Below are 23,347 nucleotides of genomic sequence, written 5' to 3' on the forward strand. Positions count from 1 at the left end.
ACGAGGTGTACATAAAGATAAGCGATACCATGGAACGCAACTTTACTTCAATAACATAAATCTTTTGTTTTTACATTTCATGATCGGACTGCGGATTTTATGCATTTATTCTAAAAAGTTACATTATTTTGGACAATTTCAAATTATTATATAAGGAAATTTTTACGTATCTTCTGCTACGATTTTACATAACATGAATATGTGACGTTCGTTTTTCTGTGGTATATATAACTATTTCCTCCAATGGATTTTTCCTTGTTCCAATACATTTAAAGAACTCTTATTTACTTAATATACTATAATATTTTTCTCGTCTTATCGACAGTTCAGTAACAAATTAGAATGCAAGATGTTATCTTTTTTAGCAAGCGTTTTATTCTCAAAGGAATTAGTAGGTACATCACGAAACAGTAAAAATATTTCACGACCTTAAGAACACGATTATATTATTTGTAACTCCGCCGAAAGGCAAACGCGAATATAGAATTCGATCCTATTATTTATAATTTGTCAATATTATTAAAAGAAGAAGTACTTGTCTTCACAGTTCCGCAAAATCTTTGTGTTGCATCTGTTGTAAGCTACAAGGGCCACATGTTTTCCTTTTTCTAATAATTTGCAGTAGTTAGAAAGTAATAATAGATTAGTACTATCTACAATTCTTCTGATAATACTGTTTCAAATTGCAGTTACTAATTTTTGTCATAAAATTCGTAGTCCGCTGATTATGTATTGCACGAAAATTCTGTGTGATTCAATGCAGCAGGTGTTTTGCGAATATTTTCGTATTTGCTACTTCCCTCTATCATACAATAATGGTACACCGGTTATGATGTTTTAGTCTATAAAGTATGTAATAACTCCATCGTAACTTCACTTTTACTATCTCGGTAACGTCGTGAGTTCTCGTATCAAATGTGCCAGTGTTGGCACATTTACTGCGGGAGGATTCGTATATTTCTAGATTAAGAGACGCGTTACGCTTTCGATTATTATGAAACGTGACGTACACTCTTATACACCACCCGAGAGAGACACTATCTACCTCCGACGTTCGTAAAATAAAAGATAAAAAGATAATCTTCGCGTGAAGGTATCGGAGCATAGTCGGTTTGCAGTAATCCAGATAACACTTCTTTTCAAATCGACTCGGTTTCTAGCTGCTATCGTTTCGATAGCATGTATTTGCTGGTGCACGTATTTGCGAGCCACATGATAAACCAGGCAATATTTTCTTCGAGTTTACAGACGATTAACGATCTCTGTAATTATCTTAAAAGGTTTCTTCGTGGGAGTAATCGAAGGACCGATTATCGTGTACCGCCCATGGCGACGTTGGTCTTCTCAATAGTACGGTGCAATTAAAGTAAATGGGCGAAGAATAGAGTAAATAGACTGGAAACGCGTGTAAAACGCGCAAGAATAGCCGAGCAGACCATTCGCATTTCGGCGATGATTAAAAACATTCTACAGGGTGACTAGTCAGTAGCGAGTAAACAATAAATTCAACATGTTCCTTTTGGCTTATAAAAATAGCAGAAAATTATACGCTGCTGTATTACACGAATGCCGTTAAACGGGCGATTGACAAACCATTAAAAACATGCTGTTTTATTTGTTGCATTCATTATTCGTGAACGGAAAGCTATTTCGGTCATAATTAAATTCGTTCAACGTACAGCCTTCGATTAATGTAGCAATATGAAATATTTGTATTTTTTCAGAAATTTATTGTACGACTAAAAAAGTTTATTTGTTATATATTTTTCCGAACGATTTTACCAAACGAGAGTTGTCGCGAAATTACTGGTTAAAAAGATGGCGACTCGCTCCATGCTTGACGGAAAGAAACGTCGATGCCACAGTTTCCTCTCTTGCCTCTATTATCGTACGGAATAATGTTCAGTTTACTACATAGCTGTTAATACTCGCGCATCAAGAAAATAATTGGGAACGACCTAGAAATCAATCTCACAAAACGGTAGACGGTCATTATCGCGTAAATGGCACATAAGAAATTATACAGCCACATCACTGATTCTTATCATGCATTTCATTCCGTCCAGGAAACAGAAAAAAAGAAGACGTTCAAAGACGATTTAACGGTTGCTCAAGAACGAAGTATAGTGATAATGATGGTCCATTCTCGCGAGCAGTTCACTGTATACAATTATCTGGTGGTAATACGCGGTTGTCGTCGGTGAGATTAGCCGGTGTTTTTTTCGAAAAATTTCTTCAGCTCGTCATCAAATAGCGAAATTATACATATAACTGTACGCGGCTGCGCTTTAAGAAACATGACATTATAAAAAACTGTTAGACTGAGAGTTTTTTTTTTGGACTAATTGAAACCTTGAAACTTCATTTTGTTATCGAACAAATCAAGTAAGCACACGATGGCACCGACGAGATTTAAAGACTGTCATAGCCCCTGTGCTATTCAGCGACATGAGCAAGTGGCAAGTGGACACAGGTGGGCGCGGGGATAACGTGGAACTTACAGTGATCTGAAATACCACATCGCTATAAGTTCCACCACCGACTTCGGTGGTTCCACGTTTTCTACCTAAACGAGGAAGCTGGATTTTAAATCATTGTCTGTTTTAAGCACCCGTCAAAGGCACGGACAATTAAATATGTATAGACTCCATGGAGACGCTTTGTCTTGGACAGAAATATTAGATCAAATTGAAAAATCGAAAAGCGCAATCTGTGACTTATGCTCGTTAACTTAAGTCTACTGACCATATTTTTGGGTCCTCCCCATGCATAGGGATGACTGGGCAGCGTGTATTGCTTACTTACTACCAGAACATTTCCTCTCTGTTACTATCTGACCCTTCGGCACCGGGACTTCACGATGCGGTCTCTTGAATCTGGGATTTGAATGAATAAGTCATATAACCATCACTAATTGTGCTTATTAGCTTATTACTATGAGCCACGTATTGGCTGCATACCAGTCTATTAAAGAAATGGCAACGACCTGGTATTAAATTAATAATGGTACACTAAAAAAGAAATTACTGAAAAACTACCAGATGGACCTACCAGGACCACTTTAATTCAAAAGGAACACGAGAGCACATGGAAAAAATAATAGAATTCCATCGTCAGCTCGAACAATAATGACTCGATTAAATTTTTTAACTACGAAATAGAACCATAACGTCTAAAAGAAAAAGTTCGAAATAATGTCGAAAAATTATTCTATTTCCGCAGCATTAGCTCGATGTGATTGTCGATTATTAATATTTCATAGAGAAATTGGTGTTATATCTCTACAAAACAAAATATTATAAATCTAGAATCACACCGATTGCCCGGGTCTCACCACGTGGAGGTTGCTGCGAAGGAGACCCACCCACCCACTTAACACTAAACCTACCAAGCCTTAAAATTTATTTAGATTTTAGATAGTCGTAAAATAAAAAATAAAAATAAAAAATTCTGGAACCGGTCATTTTGACCGGTGATGGTAGGTTTAGTGTTAGTATTTCTTTAGGCCGCGTTCACAGTAGCTCCGATGTCGCACGATTCGGCCGACGTCCGACGTGTGTCTTTTTCGCGCGCTCGAAAAAAGAGACAGATGCGTCGAACACGTCGAACAAATCGGCCGATATCGGAGCCACTGCGAAGTGCGGCTTTATCGGCCCACCCGACGGAAAATTAAAAGTTTCCAAAATTACAAAATATAAAAAAAATCACTATTTGTGTATACATATATACCCTTTCCTAATACACATTTGACAGGGTTCTATTTTTGACCACTGTACACACGAATATGTAGTAAGAAGAGCCTGATTACGAGCCTACCCGTCCGACCCCCTAAATCGTCTTCATTTTTTAATTTATTTTCTCTTTATTTATTTATTTTATATATTTATTTCATTTAATTTATTTATTTTCTGATTTTCTTATATATAAGCTTTGTGCATATTTTTTATTCATTTTTTCACTTTTAGTGATTTTGTCGTATATACATAAAAATGTTAATTTTGTTTAATCCTTTGTTGAGCAGAAAATGCACAGGAATTACATAAAAAATCACAAAGTTTTTCATATTTACTTTCATTTTACTTTACACTGTGATTTTTTATCATATCCCCATGTATTTTGTAACTCAAAAATATTTTATATTTTGTGTACGTGTATGTGTGTATAAGTGTCTGCAGGGTAGCTAACCCAATTTTGCTGAAATGAAAATACAGTTGATTAAATGGAATATGCAACAAAACGACAAACGACACCGCATACAACCATATACACAGATGATCTACATAAACAATAAAACTTCTACGACAATCACAAACTACTAATTACGAAGAAGACGTCTGAATTGTTGAAGATTCCAGTGTTTCCTCTTCGCTCTGTTTTAATAAATAAATGATCTGGAACAAACTTAATTTTGAATTAGCACACAAAAAAAAATAAAAAAAGAATAACACCTTTGACATACAATTGTCCACTCGATGTATCCTTCAAACAAACCCGCGAGTGGACCATTTTCTCGCAACGCTAATTTACAAAGGACGTATTGAACGTCTCGAAAAAAAACAAACGCGAACAGTGCATTATTATTCGTGATGTAAATTTAATAGATATGGACAATATTAAAAATTCCCGTGCACTTTAATTTTTGTACACAACTCTACAGAAAATCATCATGGGCCGCTATCTTATTTTGTCTTACCTCAGGGACGAAGTACCTGAAACAAATCTTGGGTGAACAGATAAAAAAAAAATAAAAAAAGATAAATATTCAGAGAAAAGTTGTCCACTCGATATATTTCAAACAACGCGCGAGAGTGGACCATTTTCGCGCAACGCTACTCTACAAAGTGTGCAATGAACATCTCAAAAAAACGCGAGCACTGCATTCTCTACCGCAACGCTAATTTATTTAATAAAAAACGGAAAACTCCCGTGCACTTTCGTTTCTTTTAACGCAACCCTAAATGGAAACGCGATAGTAGCTATTTAAATTTAAAGGGGGAAGTCAAGCCGAATCATTCTTCCGCAACGCTAATCTACACAAATAATAAAAAATTAATATCTTATTGAAAACGCGAACAGTGCATCATTTGTCGCAACACTATTTTATTAAATTCGGTATAAAAAGCTCCCGTGCACTTTAATTTCTTTTTACGCAAATCTAAGGGGAAAACAATGGCTACGAGGATGCAGCGGCAGCCACAAGAGTAATCCGGAGCAGTCATATTAGGGTGCAGTGTGGCACTTTCTTTATCGCAACTCTAAAAGGCGGGATATTCTAGTATTTGCATATTAGAAAACCTTTCACATTAAACGATTCGATTCAATAATTAACTCAATAATTCTCACTGTACACGCGAGAATACTGTACACTATAGAATAGATTCGGATATTGCAGAAACCAGTTTTGCACAGGGCGCGATGAAATCTAAATTCCGTCGACAAAGCTACTGCACTAAACGTAAAGATACCCCGTCTTTTACCTTGCGGGCCGACGAGGCGTTCGATACGGTGTACATACACGGTGTGTGTATGTCTACTAACGCGATCGAACCACTACGTTATGGGGCGTTAGTCCAAAAAGTATACATGCTGGTGAAACGCAGTGGTACGTTCCCTGCATTTAGCGCTCGCACACCATCAAATGGCTAAAGGCACACGTCACTACGGTCAGGTAATCTACAGTGTTTTCCGCCATCGCAAGTCACGCACAACACCATGGCTTGCACCGCATTAGATGCTAATACGATGCTCACCATGGCATTGTCGTGCATACCGCCACAGGTGACGTAACTTAATACGTCTTCTTTTTGCGTACGGCATTGTCGAACGACAGCGGAAACACTTGTTCCATTGCTGAAACGGCAAACGAGTCGTGTGTTACGGCACACCGCACCGCGGGGAGTTGAACGTGACAACGTGCACCGTGATTTTGCGTTAACTGCTTACGGCAACTTGGCCTCAGAACGTACCAATACGTTTCTACTCTACGTAGTGGTCCCTACTCTACGTAGTGGTCCGGTGGGCGTATGCTCCACATTTTTACGGTATCAAAAAAACTAAAGTGATATCCAAATATATATTTGGATATCCATAAAGTGTCTCCGAAAAATGTTCCATGCTCCGAGCGCCACTGGTCCTGCAATGTCAGTCCTCTACTCGCTACTCTAATACGAGGTCGCGACTCTTTTAATTCAATATGATCTTTTTAGGTGCGTTTTCCAATATGCATGTACTTTAATCCCGCCTTAAAACAACGCGTTGGTACTTTTCGCGACACTAAAGCAATCGCGACAACAAATTCTCGCAACGCTAATTCTTAATGCAGAGATGATGTTTCGCGGTCTAGTAATTAATCCGCGGCATGCATTAAAAATGGCAAAGTGTGCTAGTGGAGAGGACCGGTCCCCCTCCATTATCCTCTTTGCCATTGTCAAAAACGGTAATTAAGCAAATCCTAGTCGAATCGAAATGAAGTAGAGACGAGGTGAGATAGCTAGCGACTGGGTTTCCAAGCCCATAGAATCAACCCCGGATTCAAACGCAATGACACCATCCACCTGCCTCGACGTCGTAACGCCAGGACAGATGCGCCCCTACGCTCAAAACGTTATTCCAACTGGCGAGTATACACTCCACGAGCTGGCCGCTTTGAGTATAGGCCGAAGCCTAGTAACGCTGACTTTATTAGCCAGAGATGGTGCCACGCGGTCATGTGCTGCGAGGCCACCCTTACTTGAAGAGTAGGTGCGGACCTCCACTAATCTCGTCCCAGACATTCTCTACTTCAATTTCGATTTCCACAAATACTACGCTAATTCACAACCCGTTATTATTCTCTCGCAACTCTAATTGAAATCACGGATGCCTACAGCACACCCGGCAGCCGTTTCGACTGCGACCACTTGTTCAGTGGTCCGTTGCAGCTGGAGCATGGGCGCCTGAAATGTCGAATGACTCGAACTCAAACGCGATTCTTTTGCTGCGCAACGCTAATTCAACGAACAGAGAGAATTAAACTTTTATAAAATTGTTATATTATATCTTAAATATTTCTTCAAGCAGCAATGAAAATGAAATGTAATTAGAATCGCGACTATTTCATTCGCAACGCTAAAGTTAAACAATCTATATTTAAATGTATGAAAATCGCGAATATTCCCGCAACACTAACTTCGATCTCTGTTCACAATCGACTAATGCTACTAATGCAACACGCGTGTTTTTTTTCGCAACGCTATTTCAATCGCGGACGTGCCCATCTCCGCTGATCGTTGGGGCGGCGAGGCCTGCCCATGTGTACAACTAACTACTTCTACTACTACTACTTCTACAGACGAGTACAGTGATACGGTAGAAATAAATGAAATGACTTCGCATCCGAAGATGCGAGGCCATTGTAGTTGCCCTCTTGAGCGACAGTTTGTCGGGGCCACTTCGGCATATAGCCTCTTCTTTTTCTTCGGCGGTCCGCCAAACAACTGAAACCCTAAACGTGCTCGCAGTGAAACGATCGACGACTTCCGAAACGGATCACAAGTTTCGAGAGAAGCCGATCGTTCCGCTGGTGCGATCGAGCAGGTGCGCAACGTTACGAGACCCTAATCCGCGCGCGTTCGCGTCCGCGTCCGCGAAAGCTACACGAGCAGGAAGAATCGAGCACGAAGCATCAATTCGAACGTCATGCCTCGTTCGATTTAGCTTCGAGACGAAACTTCCAGCTCTTCCGGTGACTGACTATCGCGCGAATCGCGGCCTACCCGAAAGAGAAAACGGTAGCCAGCCCCGGCCCCTACCTACTTAGAACGAACAGTCACAACAAGAAGGTAAGCTACCTACCCTACCTAGCCCTATATTTAAAAAATGGCAAAAGAGACAAGCTCTCCAACACATTCACAACACGATCTCCACACAGACGCCAGGGTGCAACAGCCTAACACCTAGAGAGAACGTCCCGGGACGCCTCCGACACCCTAACGTTCGAATCACAAGCACACTCTAATGTACATACCAGTTTTCCTGAAATCGACTGACAATGGCAGTGGTCATTGCGAAATAAATCAATAAATTTAAAATAACAACTGAATTGACACAGAATTAAATTACGTGTAATTTTGAATGTTACATGTTGTTTTTAATGAATTGAGAAAACTACCACATATATTCCACAAAGATCCATGTTGCATGTCACAGATCAACAGGAATATGTGCTACTGAATCTAGTTTAAAAAAGCGACGCAATTCCACTGCCTATCAACACACACACACAAGTGGAAAATGCGTCGTGCACGATACACTAACCATTGTCAGTCGCCACACATGTGATTAGAACAATATTCCATGTGCCCGTTGCTCTCACCCTCCCGTGTAGCACCTGGGCACGCGAGAGGATTCGAGCAACGAACAGGGAATCTTAATATCCTGAAAATCCTAACTAAAAGAATTCGTTAGATTTTGTACGAGCTAATATTCTTGTATTCTTGTATAATGGTTCTATTTTGAATTCAACATTTAATATGAAGTTACAAAACACATATTTAATTATGGAATGAATTCTTTCAATTCTTTAAATTCTTTAAATTCTTTAGTAAAATGAACTCTTTAAATTGTTTAATGAATTTTAATCTTTATAAAAATATTTAAAAACCCTCGGACGACCCTTTAGACGAAGCAAAATTTCGAAATAGTGGAAAAAATAGTTTACTAAATGTAAAGTACTAGTGGAAGTAATATGTATAGGTTAATTTGCTTCGTCTAAAGAATCTATCCGTCGCGATTCGTCTTTTTGTACGTGATATAAACTGTTTTCGAGCAATTTAAAGTAATTTTAAAATACAAACAATTATCTTGACGATTAAAAGTGATTAGTGAGTGTGTTCCAAATTACGGAAGATTTTTATCTTCCGCAAATTGGAGATTCAATTATTGAAATTATTTATATTTATAAAAAAAACGCGACGTACAAAAAGACCCTACCTAGCTAAGAAACAGATCATGTATTATCCGTAGAAAACGCCTGGCGTTTTCCACGGTCACTGACTCGTCAAAATATACTACGCAAGAAAAATAGAATAATAAAAAAACTATTGTTTATTGACTCACTACTTGTTGGAGGGATGAGAAGCTGCGTTAGAGTCCTGAAATCAAAAAATAAAACAAAAGATATTAAAATCAATTCGTAAAATTCCATTGGGATATGAAAAGATTTTAATTTAAATACTATTTAAATGATTTTCGAAATAAAAAGTGTAGGTGGTACAATTTGTTATTAATGCTTTGAAAAGAAAATGTTGAATAATAAAGATTAATTATAATTAAGATATCTCTCGATACTTACATCTCTCCCCCTTGAAGAAAGCACGACACGGTGCCCTCGATCTCAGCTATCGATGTCGTCTTTGGTAATAATCAAGGTGCGTCGCCTCAGGCATCCAGGTTGGCAGCTTGGAAGTTTTCTGTACCCTTAGGGTTCTATAACAGAAAGAACAAATTCATTTAATTTCAATCGACCGAAAGTGAATTAATAATTCGTGATTATTAATTTTTTATTATTAATTTAAGAAGATAATGTTCAATAACAAAGTTTAATTGGTTTATAATGGTACTCACCGTCCTCTCCTGCTTGAAGAAAGAACAATTCGTTGCGTCTCGATCTCGACTATCGATACAGTCGTTGGATCGATGCATTCTTTCCCCTCACTCTCTGTGTGTAACAGAAAAAATAAATTCTATTTATTTAATAGGAATATATTAGGAAATAATATTACGAAATAAATAATTCAAGTTGAACATAGAATCCAAATTAATTTGAATGAAAATTAAATAAACGATTTCTATCGCACGAAACGAATTTAAATACAATTAATTGTCACAACGCGAAAGTAAATTATCGCGAGAAGGCAGCACGACTCGACAATAAATTTAAATTAATGAAAAATAAATAATTCGCTTGAACACGGAATTGATTTTAAAAACAATTGAGGAAAATAATCTTGATTTCTATGGAATGATGCAACACGGAAACGATACGCACCACATGTAACGGCCCCTGCTTTGCGTCGTATATTTTGTGCTTCTCATAACCACCGACGCGGAGAGCAAGGTCAGAGGGAAGCTCTGAGATAACCAAACGTACGTGCGTTCACTTTGACTTTCACGTGTATTATGAATTCGCGGAAGGACCCCTGCGACCGATTGTCACCGAAAATTTACGATTTCCCCCGAATTGGGATCGGCACGACCGAAGACGCATTACATACCGTCAATTAAACCATGAAATATAAACTCTATACCTATGTGCAATAAAAAAAAAGGTTCAGGTACCTGAATGCTATCGAGTTTAATGAAGGGGGATCATAATAACAAACAATCAATGGACTGCAGATGTTCATGCATTTTCCTATTTTTGTTGACGCGAATTGTGAGAAAGTGGAAATTTTTATTTTTCTTTTTCTGGAAATGTTTATCTATTTTTTAAAAATCTCATCTATACGTTTTTAATGGGAACAGCCTTTGTAGATCCAAAACAAATGAATATTGTATAAAATTCCAACTAATTTTATATTCTAGCCTTTTTTGAATATTTTCATACGCATAAATACATAAAGATACGCAGTCTAATAATCAATACTATTTTCCTTGGCCCCCCCCAAAAGGATACCTCAAAAAAAATTGAATAGGTACTAAAAGTATTGATCTGAGAATCGTTTTTATTACGCAGAGGGGACACAACGATATCCTACTATTTTAATTTGCGGCAAAATAATTTTTAATTTTCAATGAATCCACGGGAAATGAATAATTTGAAAAGAATGTTCAATAATAAAAATGATCAATAATAAAGTTTTATTGGAAGATATGTTGGTACTTACATCCCCTCCGCCTTGAAGCACGATACGTTGTCTCTCCATCTAGGCTATCGATATGATCAATGGATGGATGCTTTTCCCTTAGACTCTGTAACAGAAAAAAAATTCACTCAATTTAATTCGAGCAACCGTGAAACAATAAATACGAATTAATAGAAAATAAATCGTTCACGTCTAATGTAAAATCAAAATTAATTTGAACTGAAATGAAATAAGCTCGACACCTATTACACAATAAAATTCAAATGGCAAATTCGATTTAATTCAATCGATCAATCGTCGAACAATAAATCCGAATCAATAGAAAATGGAAAATAAATCGTTCAAGTAGAATGTAAAATCAAAATTAAACAAACTTGATTTCTATTAAAGGGTAAGACACAAATGACAAATTCGATTGAATTCAATCGATCAACCGTCAAACGATAAATTCGAATTAATAGAAAATAAGGTTATCGTGTACCTCCAGAAACCAGAAATTGTTACCTCTTTCTTATGTAATTCTGTAGATTTTTGCGAGAAAATGTCAAAAGTCCAAGTTTCAATCCTACCGGATCAATGGTTCCGAAATGTATGCGCGTTTAAACAGTTTAAACTTGAGCGATTCGAACCGTCGTTGACAGTTGACAGGTGCATGCACCGCCATCTTGGCATGTACTCAGTTTCGTGGGTCGCCTAACGAGCGAGGCGGGTTACTTACACAAGCAAACTTTGAAACTTGAATTTTATCATTTTCCCGCCAAAATTTACAGAATTAAAGAAGGAAAATTCTTTCATTTCTGGTTACCGAACGCAAAGTGCAGCCAATAAATCATTCAAGTTGCATGTAAAATCAAAATTAAATAAACTAGATTTCTATTGCACGATAAAACACAAACAACAAATTCGTTTAAATTGAACCGATCGTCACGACGCGAGAGTAAATTATCGCGAGAAGGCAACATGATTCAAGAATAAATTTAAATCGATAAAAACTAAATAATTCGCCTGAACACAGAATTAGTTTTAATAAAAGTTAAGTTAAATAATCGTGAATTCTACAAATGAGGCAACACGGAAACGATACGCACCATGTAACGGTCCCTGCTTCGCGTCATCTTCTTTCAGCGTCTCAATAACAAATGACGCGGTTGACGAGGCCAGGGGAAGGCTCTGAGATGACCAAACGTACGTTTCGTTCACTGACTTTCGCGTATGGCGTATATGTATTATGAAGCCGCGGTAAGATCCTTGCGACCGAATGTCACCGAAACGGGGTCGACAATGGCCGAAGACGCACTACATACAATACAGTCAATGTAACCACTATATAAACTTTGTAACTACCAGCAATAAAAAAATAAAAAGGTTTAACTACCTACATGCTACTGAATTTAATGAGAGGGCACAATAACAAAACATCAACACTACTTCCCATGTCGAAAAAATATTGGAGGCCCCATGTTAAAGTACATATTGCTCTGAGAATCGTTTTTATTACGTCATAGAAATTGTCATGAAATATTCGAAGAGAGAAAGAGAGAGGACACGCGACATCCTACTATTTTAATTCGTGACAAACTTATTTGCGATTAACTTTTTAATGAACCCACGGTAAATTAATAATTCTAAGAGAAAATGTTCAACAAGAAAGTTTTATTGGAAGATATGTTGGTACTTACATCTTCTCCACCTTGAAGCACGTTGTCTTTCGACCTAGGCTATTGATATGATCAATGGATGGATGCTAACGGATGCTCTTCCCTTGGGCCCTGTGACAGAAAAAAAATTCATTTAATTTAATTCGATCGACCGTCAAACAATAAATACGAGTTAATAGAAAATAAATCGTTCAAGTCGAATGTAAAATCAAAATTAATTTGTACTAAAATTAAATCAGCCTGACTATTGCATGATAAAATTCAAATGGTAAATTTGATTAAATTCAATCGATCAATCGTCAAACTATAAATCCGAATTAATAGAAAATAAGGTTAACCTGTACCTCTGAAAACCAGAAATGATTATCTCATTCTTATGTAATCCTGTACATTTTGGCGAGAAAATATCAAAAGACCAAGTTTCAATCCTAAGAGATAAGTGCTTCAAAAATTGATGCGTGTTTAAACTTGACCAATTCTAATCGTCGTTGACAGTTGACAGGTGAATGCACCGCCATGCTAGTGTTTACTCAGCTTCGCGCGTCCTCTAACGAGCTGAGCCGCTAGATGGTAGCACAAGTAAACTTTGAAACTTGAGTTTAATAAACTCAGTTTATAGCATTTTCACGCCAAAATTTACAAAATCAAATAAGCCTGGTGTGGCCAACTGTCAATTGGCCGACTTTGCTTACCGAATTTTCTTTTTATTTAATTCTGTAAATTTTGGCGCGAAAATGCTAAAAATTCAAGTTTGAATTTAGTTGTGCTGCCATCTAGCGGCTTTGCTCGTTAGACGACGCGCGAAGCTGAGTACACGCTAACAGTGTTGCTAGATGGTGCGGGAAAACTCGCGCATGCGCGACGATTCCAGCGTCACTGAAGTACGAAATCGGGCACCTTGGTTGCCCCGCATAGCTTCGCACAATCTTTTCTTCTCGATTTTCAAACATAGCGTTTAACATGCGTATGTTATATTAACATTTGATGTGTATGTACATGTAATATATAAATATATTCTAATTGTATATATACAGTAGCGGACAAAAGTTTAAGACTGCTCTAAAGAAAACTTGCCCCACAAGCTACGGACTGTAGAATGCAGATACGTTCCTGGATTCGCCGCGCATGCGCGAGTTTTGCCGTACCATCTAGCAACACTGCACGCTAACATGGCGGTGCATTCACCTGTCAACTGTCAACGACGGTTCGAATCGCTCAAAAGTTTAAACACGCATAGATTTTTGAACTACTGACCTCCTAGGATTGAAACTGGCACTTTTGACATTTTCTCGCAAATTCTATAGAATTACATAAGAAAGAGGTAAAAATTTCTTATTTCCGGACGTGCACGTTAACCTCATAACTTTCATTAATTCGAATTTATCGTTTGACGGTTGATCGATTGAATTCAATCGAATTTGCCAATTGAATTTTATCGTGCAATAGAAGCCAAGCTTACTTAATTTTAGTTCAAATTAATTTTGATTTTACATTCGACTTGAACGATTTATCTTCTATTAATTCGTATTTATTGTTTGACGGTTGATCGAATTAAATTAAATGAATTTTCTTTCTGTTACAGAGCCTAAGAGAAAAGCATACATCCACCATTGATAATATCGATAGCCTGGATCGAGAGACAACGTATCGTGCTTCAAGGTGGAAAGGATGCAAGTACCAACATATCTTTCAATATAACTTTATTGTTCATCATTTTCATTGTTGAACATTCTTTCAAATTATTCATTTACCGTGGATTCAGTAAAAATTAAAAATTATTTTGTCACAAATTAAAATAGTAGGATATCGTTGTGTCCCCTCTGCGTAATAAAAACGATTCCCAGATCAATACTTTTAGTACGTATTACATTTTTTTTGAGGTATCCTTTTGGGGGGCCAAGGGAGACTCCAACATTTTCCTTAAATGGGAAATAGTATTGATTATTAGACTGCGGATCTTTATGCATCTATGGCTTATGAGAATGTTCGAAAAAAGCTAGAACATAAAATTAGTTAGAATTTTGTACAATATTCATCTGTTTTGGATCTACAATGGTTGTTCCCATTAAAAACGTATAGATGAGATTTTTAAAAAATAGATAAACATTTCCAGAAAAAGAAAAATAAAAATTTCCACTTTCTCACAATTCGCGTCGACAAAAATTGGAAAATGCATGAACATCCGCAGTCCATTGATTGTTTGTTATTTATGATACCCCTCATTAAACTCTATAGCATTCAGGTTCCTGAACCTTTTTTTTACTGCACATAGGTATAGAGTTTATATTTCATGGTTTAATTGACGGTATGTAATGCGTCTTCGGTCGTGCCGATCCCAATTCGGGGGAAATCGTAAATTTTCGGTGACAATTGGTCGCAGGGGTCTGACCGCGAATTCATAATACACGTAAAAGTCGAAGTGAACGCACGTATGTTTGGTTATCTCAGAGCTTCCCTCTGACCTTGCCCACCGCGTCGGTGATTATCGAGAAGCACAAAGTATACGACGCAAAGCAGGGACCGTTACATGGTGCGTATCGTTTCCATGTTGCATCATTCCATAGAAATCAAGATTATTTACCTTGATTGTTATTAAATTGAATTCTGTGTTCAAGCGAGTTATTTATTTTTCATTAATTTAAATTTATTGTCGAGTCGTGCTGCCTTATCGCGATAATTTACTTTCGTGTTGTGACGATTAATTGTATTTAAATTCGTGTCGTGCGATAGAAATCGTTTATTTAATTTTCATTCAAGTTAATTTGGATTTTACGTTCAACTTGAATTATTTATTTCGCAATATTATTTCCTAATATATTCCTATTAAATAAATAGAATTTGTTCTTTCTTTCACAGAGAGTGAGGGAAGAGAATCCATCGATCCAACGACGGTATCGATAGTCGAGATCGAGACGCACACAACGAATTGTTCTTTCTTCAAGCAGGAGAGGACGGTGAGTACCATTATAAATTTCCAATTAAACTTTGTTATTGAACATTATCTTCTTAAGTTAATAATAAAATTCGTAATTATTAATTTACGTTTGGTCGATTGAAATTAAATGAATTTGTTCTGTCTGTTACAGAGCCCCAAGCGTTGGAATACTCCGAGGATGTCTATGACCAAAGACGACAACGATAGCCGAGATCGCGAGATCGAGATCGAGATCAACAGTTCGTGAGTCCACGAACAACTGCCATTTTTATTAGTAGATTTCATTAGTAGTAGATTTTGACGAGTACAGTAACCGTGGAAAACGCCAGGCGTAGTACATAATCTGTTTCTTAGCTAGGTAGGGTCTTTTTGTACGTCGCGTTTTTTTTATAAATATGAATAATTTCAATAATTGAATCTCCAATTTGCGGAAAGATAAAAATCTTCCGTAATTTGGAACACACTTACTAATCACTTTTAATCATCAAGATAATCGTTTGTATTTTAAAATTACTTTAAATTGCTCAAAAACAGTTGATATCACGTACAAAAAGACTATTCGCGACGGATAGATTGTTTAGACGAAGCAAATTAACCTATACATATTACTTTCACTAGTACTTTACATTTAGTAGAGTATTTTTTCCGCTATTTCGAAGTTTTGCTTCGTCTAAAAGGTCGTCCGAGGGTTTTTAAATATTTTCATAAAGATTAAAATTCATTAAACAATCATTAAAGAATTTAAAGAGTTCATTTCACTAAAGAATTTAAAGAATTCATTTTATTAAAGAATTTAAAGAATTGAAAGAATTTATTCCATAATTAAATATGTGTTTTGTAACTTCATATTAAATGTTGAATTGAAAGTAGAACCATTATACAAGAATACAAGAATATTAGCTCGTACAAAATTTAACGGAATCTTTTAGTTAGGATTTTCAGGATATTTTAAGATTCCCTGTTCGTTGTGCTCGAATCCTCTCGCGTGCCCAGGCGCTACTCGGGAGGGTGAGAGCAACGGGCACATGGAATATTGTTGTAATCGTATGTGTGGCGACTGACAGTGGTTAGTGTATCGTGCACGACGTATTTTCCACTTGTGTGTGTGTGGTGATAGGCAGTGGAATTGCGTCGATTTTTTAAATTAGATTCAGTAGCACATATTCCTGTTGATCTGTGACATGCTATATGGATCATCGTGGAATGTGTAGTAATTTTCGCAATTCATTAAAAACAACGTGTAATATTCAGAATTACATGTAATTTAATTCAGAGTCGATTCAGCTCTCATTTCGATTTATTGATTTATTTCGCAATGATCACGGCCATTGTCAGTCGATTTCAGGAAAACTGGTATACGTACCTTAGAGTGTGCTTGTGTGAGATTTGAACGTTAGGGTGTCGGAGGCGTCCCGGGACGTTCTCTCTAGGTGCTAGGATATTGCACCCTGGCGTCTGTGTGGAGATCGTGTTGTGAATGTGTTGGAGAGCTTGTGTCTTTTGCCACTTTTTTAAATATAGGGCTAGGTAGGTAGGTAGCTTACCTTCTTGGTGCGACTGTTCGTTTTAAGTAGGTAGGGGCCGGGGCTGGCTACCGTTTTCTCTATCGGGTAGGCCGCGATTCGCGCGGTAGTCAGTCACCGGAAGAGCTGGAAGTTTCGTCTCGAAGCTAAATCGAACGAGGCATGACGTTCGAATTGATGCTTCGTGCTCGATTCTTCCTGCTCGTGTAGCTTTCGTGGACGCGGACGCGAACGCGCGCGGATTAGGGTCTCGAAACGTTGCGCACCTGCTCGATTGCACCAGCGGAACGATCGGCTTCTCTCGAAACTTGTGATCCGTTTCGGAAGTCGTCGATCGTTTCACTGCGAGCACGTTTAGGGTTTCAGTTGTTTGGCGGACCGCCGAAGAAAAAGAAGAGGCTATATGCCGAAGTGGCCCCGACAAACTGTCGCTCAAGAGGGCAACTACAATGGCCTCGCATCTTCGGATGCGAAGTCATTTCATTTATTTCTACCTTATCACTGTAGTCGTCTGTAGAAGTAGTAGTAGTAGAAGTAGTTAGTTGTACACATGGGCAGGCCTCGCCGCCCCAACGATCAGCGGAGATGGGCACGTCCGCGATTGAAATAGTGTTGCGAAAAAAACCACGCGTGTTGCATTAGTAGCATTAGTCGATTGTGAACAGAGATCGAAGTTAGTGTTGCGGGAATATTCGCGATTTTCATACATTTAAATATAGATTGTTTAACTTTAGCGTTGCGAATGAAATTGTCGCGATTCTAATTACATTTCATTTTCATTGCTGCTTGAAGAAATATTTAAGATATAATATAACAATTTTATAAAAGTTTAATTCTCTCTGTTCGTTGAATTAGCGTTGCGCAGCAAAAGAATCGCGTTTGAGTTCGAGTCATTCGACATTTCAGGCGCCCATGCTCCAGCTGCAACGGACCATTGAACAACTGGTCGCAGTCGAAACGGCTGCCGGGTGTGCTGTAGGCATCCGCGATTTCGATTAGAGTTGCGAGAGAATAATAACGGGTTGTGAATTAGCGTAGTATTTGTGGAAATCGAAATTGAAGTAGAGAATGTCTGGGACGAGATTAGTGGAGGTCCGCACCTACTCTTCAAGTAAGGGTGGCCTCGCAGCACATGACCGCGTGGCACCATCTCTGGCTAATAAAGTCAGCATTACTAGGCTTCGGCCTATACTCAAAGCGGCCAGCTCGTGGAGTGTATACTCGCCAGTTGGAATAACGTTTTGAGCGTAGGGGCGCATCTGTCCTGGCGTTACGACGTCCAGGCAGGTGGATGGTGTCATTGCGTTTGAATCCGGGGTTGATTCTATGGGCTTGGAAACCCAGTCGCTAGCTATCTCACCTCCACTAGCACACTTTGGCATTTTTAATGCATGCCGCGGATTAATTACTAGACCGCGAAACACCATCTCTGCATTAAGAATTAGCGTTGCGAGAATTTGTTGCTGCGATTGCTTTAGTGTCGCGAAAAGTACCAACGCGTTGTTTTAAGGCGGGATTGAAGTACATGCATATTGGAAAACGCACCTAAAAGATCATATTGAATTAAAAGAGTCGCGACCTCGTATTAGAGTAGCGAGTAGAGGACTGACATTGCAGGATCAGTCGCGCTCGGAGCATGGAACATTTTTCGGAGACACTTTATGGATATCCAAATATATATTTGGATATCACTTTAGTTTTTTTGATACCGTAAAAATGTGGAGCATACGCCCACCGGACCACTACGTAGAGTAGAAACGTATTGGTACGTTCTGAGGCCAAGTTGCCGTAAGCAGTTAACGCAAAATCACGGTGCACGTTGTCACGTTCAACTCCCCGCGGTGCGGTGTGCCGTAACACACGACTCGTTTGCCGTTTCAGCAATGGAACAAGTGTTTCCGCTGTCGTTCGACAATGCCGTACGCAAAAAGAAGACGTATTAAGTTACGTCACCTGTGGCGGTATGCACGACAATGCCATGGTGAGCATCGTATTAGCATCTAATGCGGTGCAAGCCATGGTGTTGTGCGTGACTTGCGGTGGCGGAAAACACTGTAGATTACCTGACCGTAGTGACGTGTGCCTTTAGCCATTTGATGGTGTGCGAGCGCTAAATGCAGGGAACGTACCACTGCGTTTCACCAGCATGTATACTTTTTGGACTAACGCCCCATAACGTAGTGGTTCGATCGCGTTAGTAGACATACACACACCGTGTATGTACACCGTATCGAACGCCTCGTCGGCCCGCAAGGTAAAAGACGGGGTATCTTTACGTTTAGTGCAGTAGCTTTGTCGACGGAATTTAGATTTCATCGCGCCCTGCAAAACTGGTTTCTGCAATATCCGAATCTATTCTATAGTGTACAGTATTCTCGCGTGTACAGTGAGAATTATTGAGTTAATTATTGAATCGAATCGTTTAATGTGAAAGGTTTCCCAATATGCAAATACTAGAATCCCGCCTTTTAGAGTTGCGATAAATAAAGTGCCACACTGCACCCTAATATGACTGCTCCGGATTACTCTTGTGGCTGCCGCTGCATCCTCGTAGCCATTGTTTTCGCCTTAGATTTGCGTAAAAAGGAATTAAAGTGCACGGGAGCTTTTTATACCGAATTTAATAAAATAGTGTTGCGACAAATGATTTCCATGGGACCCAATACTAAGTGGGTGGGTGGATCTCCCTCGCAACAACCTCCACGTGGTGAGACCCGGGCAATCGGTATGATTCTCGATTTATAATATTTTGTTTCGTAGAGTTATAACACCAATTTCTCTATAAAATATTTAAAATCGACAATCACATCGAGCTAATGCTGCGAAAATAAAACAATTCCCACCGCTCCTTCTGAAATTATATTATATGAATTCATCCACGTGATTCTTTCTAGAACTCTTTTTTGTTCGGAATAGTATATTAAAAATAAACGTTACTCTGTCTTTCAACATATTTCTGTTCTCCCAGATCGATTCTTGGAACATTTATGTATAAAAAAAAGTGCAAGGATATAATGCTCTCGTTTATGAAATATTTTAAAATTACAAAAGGCATCTCACATAAAATTTGAAGTAGGAGTTCTTGATTTTTCTAAAATTATAAAGCACAATTAAACCGCGATTCTTATCCTTAAAATAATTTGACTAAGTCCATTGTCGAATTACATTAAATCTTTAAAAAGAATAGTTTATTGAAAGGCATATAAAATGATCACACACGAGATACATATTCAGTATTGTAGCGAACGTTTTGTTTGTATGTCATCCAATATTGTTCTGAGTTCTTCATCCTCTAAACGTCCTTCTAAACTGGGAATCAAGGCTTTTGCTTCTTCCGGTGTTTCTGGACAGAGATTTGCAAGCGATGCAAGCTCGAATTTGTGGAGTTTCTTCTGCATAAGTAAACTGCAAACAGAGCATTTTCATTACATTATAAAAATTTCAATTCATTAAAAAAGCTGTCACATTATTATGTATAAAATGCTTACTTTCGAACCGCAGCGATAGTCTCCTTGTTCTTAAATCGCCTGAATCGATTTGTGTAAGTTAAACTCTTCATGAAAACTTCAGAGAACTCTTGTTCCTCTTCGGCTGACTCGTTTTGCGCTTTTCTGTGCTCCAACAACATCGACACTTCTGAGATTAATAGTGTCTCTGCATTTTCAAATTCTAAACACAAAAAATACATTTGAACGTGGTACTATTCTTGAGTAAGTATTGGTAATATCACTACCGTTTTTCCAATTAATAATGACCAGTAACGAATTTTTCAGTATATTTTATTTATGCGACTCGTTATAAAATACATTTTATTATATACGTAATTAAAAATTGTATAAAATGTGAATAATGAACATATATTTACATATAATTGATGCATGGATATCTATAATAATTATATTACTCTTTACATTATTTGTACAATATTATATGCGCCACAGCTTGTAGAAATTGCATGCTCTCTCACTGAAGAAGCAAAGACTTTCTCTATTCTACATTTTATTTAAGAAACATTGAACATATGAAGAATCATTTGTAAAAATCTTTATGGTCCTTATTATTAAAAACCCAGTCTTTTGAAAAAATCAACACATTATCGAGTAAAATAAATTGATGTGGGTAATCAAACTTTTCCAAGCAGTACCGCATACTCAAGTTATTATTTTTTGCTAATTTCCTTAATTCCTCCACTCGTTTGAGAAATCTTAGGTGTAAATCTTAAGAATTAATATCACAATTCTGGCAGTCCACACGAAATACAAAATATTTATAAAATTCAAATATATTCACTACACTAATGAAGTGTGCGTCATTGATTTGGTTTATTTATATATCCTTGTTCTGTAAGAAAATCATAGATCTTACGAGTTTTATTTACATCAATTTTAAGCAAAACTCTAGCTTGTGCTAGCCTGAGATAACCATTCTTTTTATTCTCTCCTATCAGAAGTTGCTTGAAATCAAGGTAGTTAGCAGGAACTATTCGTGTTACTGAACAAAGCTCTTTCTCTGCAGGGGTAAGTTTCTCATACCCAGGAAGACCTTTTATTGCAAGAGGCGGTGCTGTCTTTCGTTGTGAAATTGTATTAGGTGTTGAACTAGTTGCAGTAACATTGCAACCAGGCAATATAGACTTCCAACTGTATTCAGGATTATTCAGATACTGTTTTCTTTCTCTATCGTTCTCCTGTCTTAGTTTACTCAACTTTTGGAACAGTACAACACTATGGAAGTGTGTAAGACCATTACTTCGGAACTCACAAAGTTTATGTAAATAGTTCTTAAGTTCCCCCACACGATGCAGTCCTTCCATTATGAAGTCAAATTCCAAACCTCCCATTAATTGCATAAAAATTAGTAATCGCTCTGCAATTGTTCTAGTTATAGTACATTCGTATCTTTGTATCCAAGAAATAGTTCTTCTGAACGCAATTAAACCATGATTACGTATAATTCTTCTTCTCCTTGTACGTTCTTTCAATCGGTTGTTATATGCTTGTACCATAGCTATTTGTAAAGCTTTCCCTAACTCATAATTATCACTTAAATCGAATTCATCATAATCCAATTCAGAAATGATCAATTCCGCGTGATTGTCAAAATTTACTTCGAAATCTGACCTTGCAGGATTATATCCTGCCAAAAGTTTACAATTAAGTGTATTCGGTGTAAACCGTGGTGGCTCTTCCAGATCTTGTAATTTATATAAATAAGGTATCGGATCGCAGCCAAACAAACTTGTTTTAGTTTCTTTGATTTTTGGCAAACCAGGTATACTTTGATTATCGATATAATGTTGAAGATAATGGTTTCTGCACTCTTCAGCTGACTTTCCTTGCATTCTCTTGGAAATGTCTCCCCAGTTCCCAAAACCACATTCTTGCAACACATCAAGAAATTCTAATTCTTGCTTAGCGGTCCAACCACTTCCTTGGATCAGAGGAAACTCATTCTTTATAATAATATAGTCATGATCGTTTCTATGATCGTTAATTTCACATCCACTGGAGAAACAAGAGGGACACAAATCCGTGTTGCTACACACTGCACAACGAATGTAAGGCTCCATCAAAGCGGATTTGCATACGCGGCATGTTGGGTCTGAAGTAATGATTTCATCCTTCACGACTGACACGTCGAGTTCTACGTCATTCTCGATATTTTCTGTTCTACTCGATGAGCAGTCTGAAAGAGAAAATCGTTACTTAAGGCCATGCCGCATAATCAATGAAACAGTCGATTTTCAAGCATTTACGTATGTTGCTAAATGAAACGCTTATCGAGACAACCGTTGACAAGTGTCACAAAGTGCAGGTTAGAATCGATAATTAAACTTCCATTTCAACCGATAAAATGTACCTTTGGGAAATTGTAAATCGGCCGCATCTTCTTCTGTCATATCTGTTAAATTTGGATTAGCCATGGTTCTTTTTGTACACTTTGACAAACGTAATGTAACAACACAACCTCTTCGTGAATGTTTACTATCAACGGCTCACGGGCAACGGGCATGCTTACATCATAGAGTTGAGATTCATGGAGATGTCAACTACTGTGTAGTTTTGTTCTTCAGTCTGTGTGACTGGTCTACTCCGACTCCAACATCTGGTTTGTGAAAGTAGTTCCACAGTATTAGTTCCGATCGATATGATAGGATGTGACTCAGAAATGGTAAGGCGGCTCTAGTGTCTAGACGTGAGACAAAAGAAATATAACAGGTTCAAAAAATCGATTTTTTTACAAATATCGAAAGCACTTATATTTTTAAAAAATGTTACAATTTTACAATCATATTCGAGGATATAACGAAATTATAGCTCATTTAGTGTGACGTATCAAAGGCTAGCGGTAGAAAAAACATTTGCACGCGTTTTTCTCATACATATG

General features: G+C 37.8%; 1 protein-coding gene and 1 long non-coding RNA gene across 4 annotated transcripts; both read right to left on the reverse strand.

Moving 5' to 3' along the window:
- Positions 1 to 3,395: 3,395 nt before the first annotated feature.
- Positions 3,396 to 13,019, reverse strand: LOC143213338 (uncharacterized). Of its 2 annotated transcripts, XR_013009952.1 has the most exons (6): positions 12,847 to 13,019; positions 12,524 to 12,613; positions 10,866 to 10,950; positions 9,604 to 9,697; positions 9,332 to 9,465; positions 3,396 to 9,131 (listed from the first exon to the last, which is right to left on the reverse strand). It is a non-coding gene; the product is annotated as an uncharacterized LOC143213338 (long non-coding RNA). The 2 variants fall into 2 exon arrangements; XR_013009953.1 differs by lacking the exons at positions 12,524 to 12,613; positions 12,847 to 13,019 and adding an exon at positions 11,933 to 12,134.
- A 7,094-nt stretch (positions 13,020 to 20,113) lies between these two features.
- Positions 20,114 to 23,069, reverse strand: Ada2a (Transcriptional adapter 2A). Of its 2 annotated transcripts, XM_076433857.1 has the most exons (3): positions 22,820 to 23,005; positions 20,449 to 20,629; positions 20,114 to 20,365 (listed from the first exon to the last, which is right to left on the reverse strand). In XM_076433857.1, exons 1-3 carry the CDS (start codon positions 22,881 to 22,883, stop codon positions 20,191 to 20,193), a joined length of 420 nt encoding a protein of 139 aa, XP_076289972.1. In that variant the 5' UTR covers positions 22,884 to 23,005; the 3' UTR covers positions 20,114 to 20,190. The 2 variants fall into 2 exon arrangements, with proteins under 2 accessions (XP_076289972.1, XP_076289971.1); XM_076433856.1 differs by lacking the exons at positions 20,114 to 20,365; positions 20,449 to 20,629 and adding an exon at positions 20,636 to 22,645 and having other exon boundaries at positions 22,820 to 23,069.
- Between the last annotated feature and the right edge of the window lie 278 nt (positions 23,070 to 23,347).

Source organism: Lasioglossum baleicum, chromosome 11, assembly GCF_051020765.1.
Source record: "Lasioglossum baleicum chromosome 11, iyLasBale1, whole genome shotgun sequence".
In the NCBI taxonomy this organism is placed as follows: Eukaryota; Metazoa; Arthropoda; class Insecta; order Hymenoptera; family Halictidae; genus Lasioglossum; species Lasioglossum baleicum.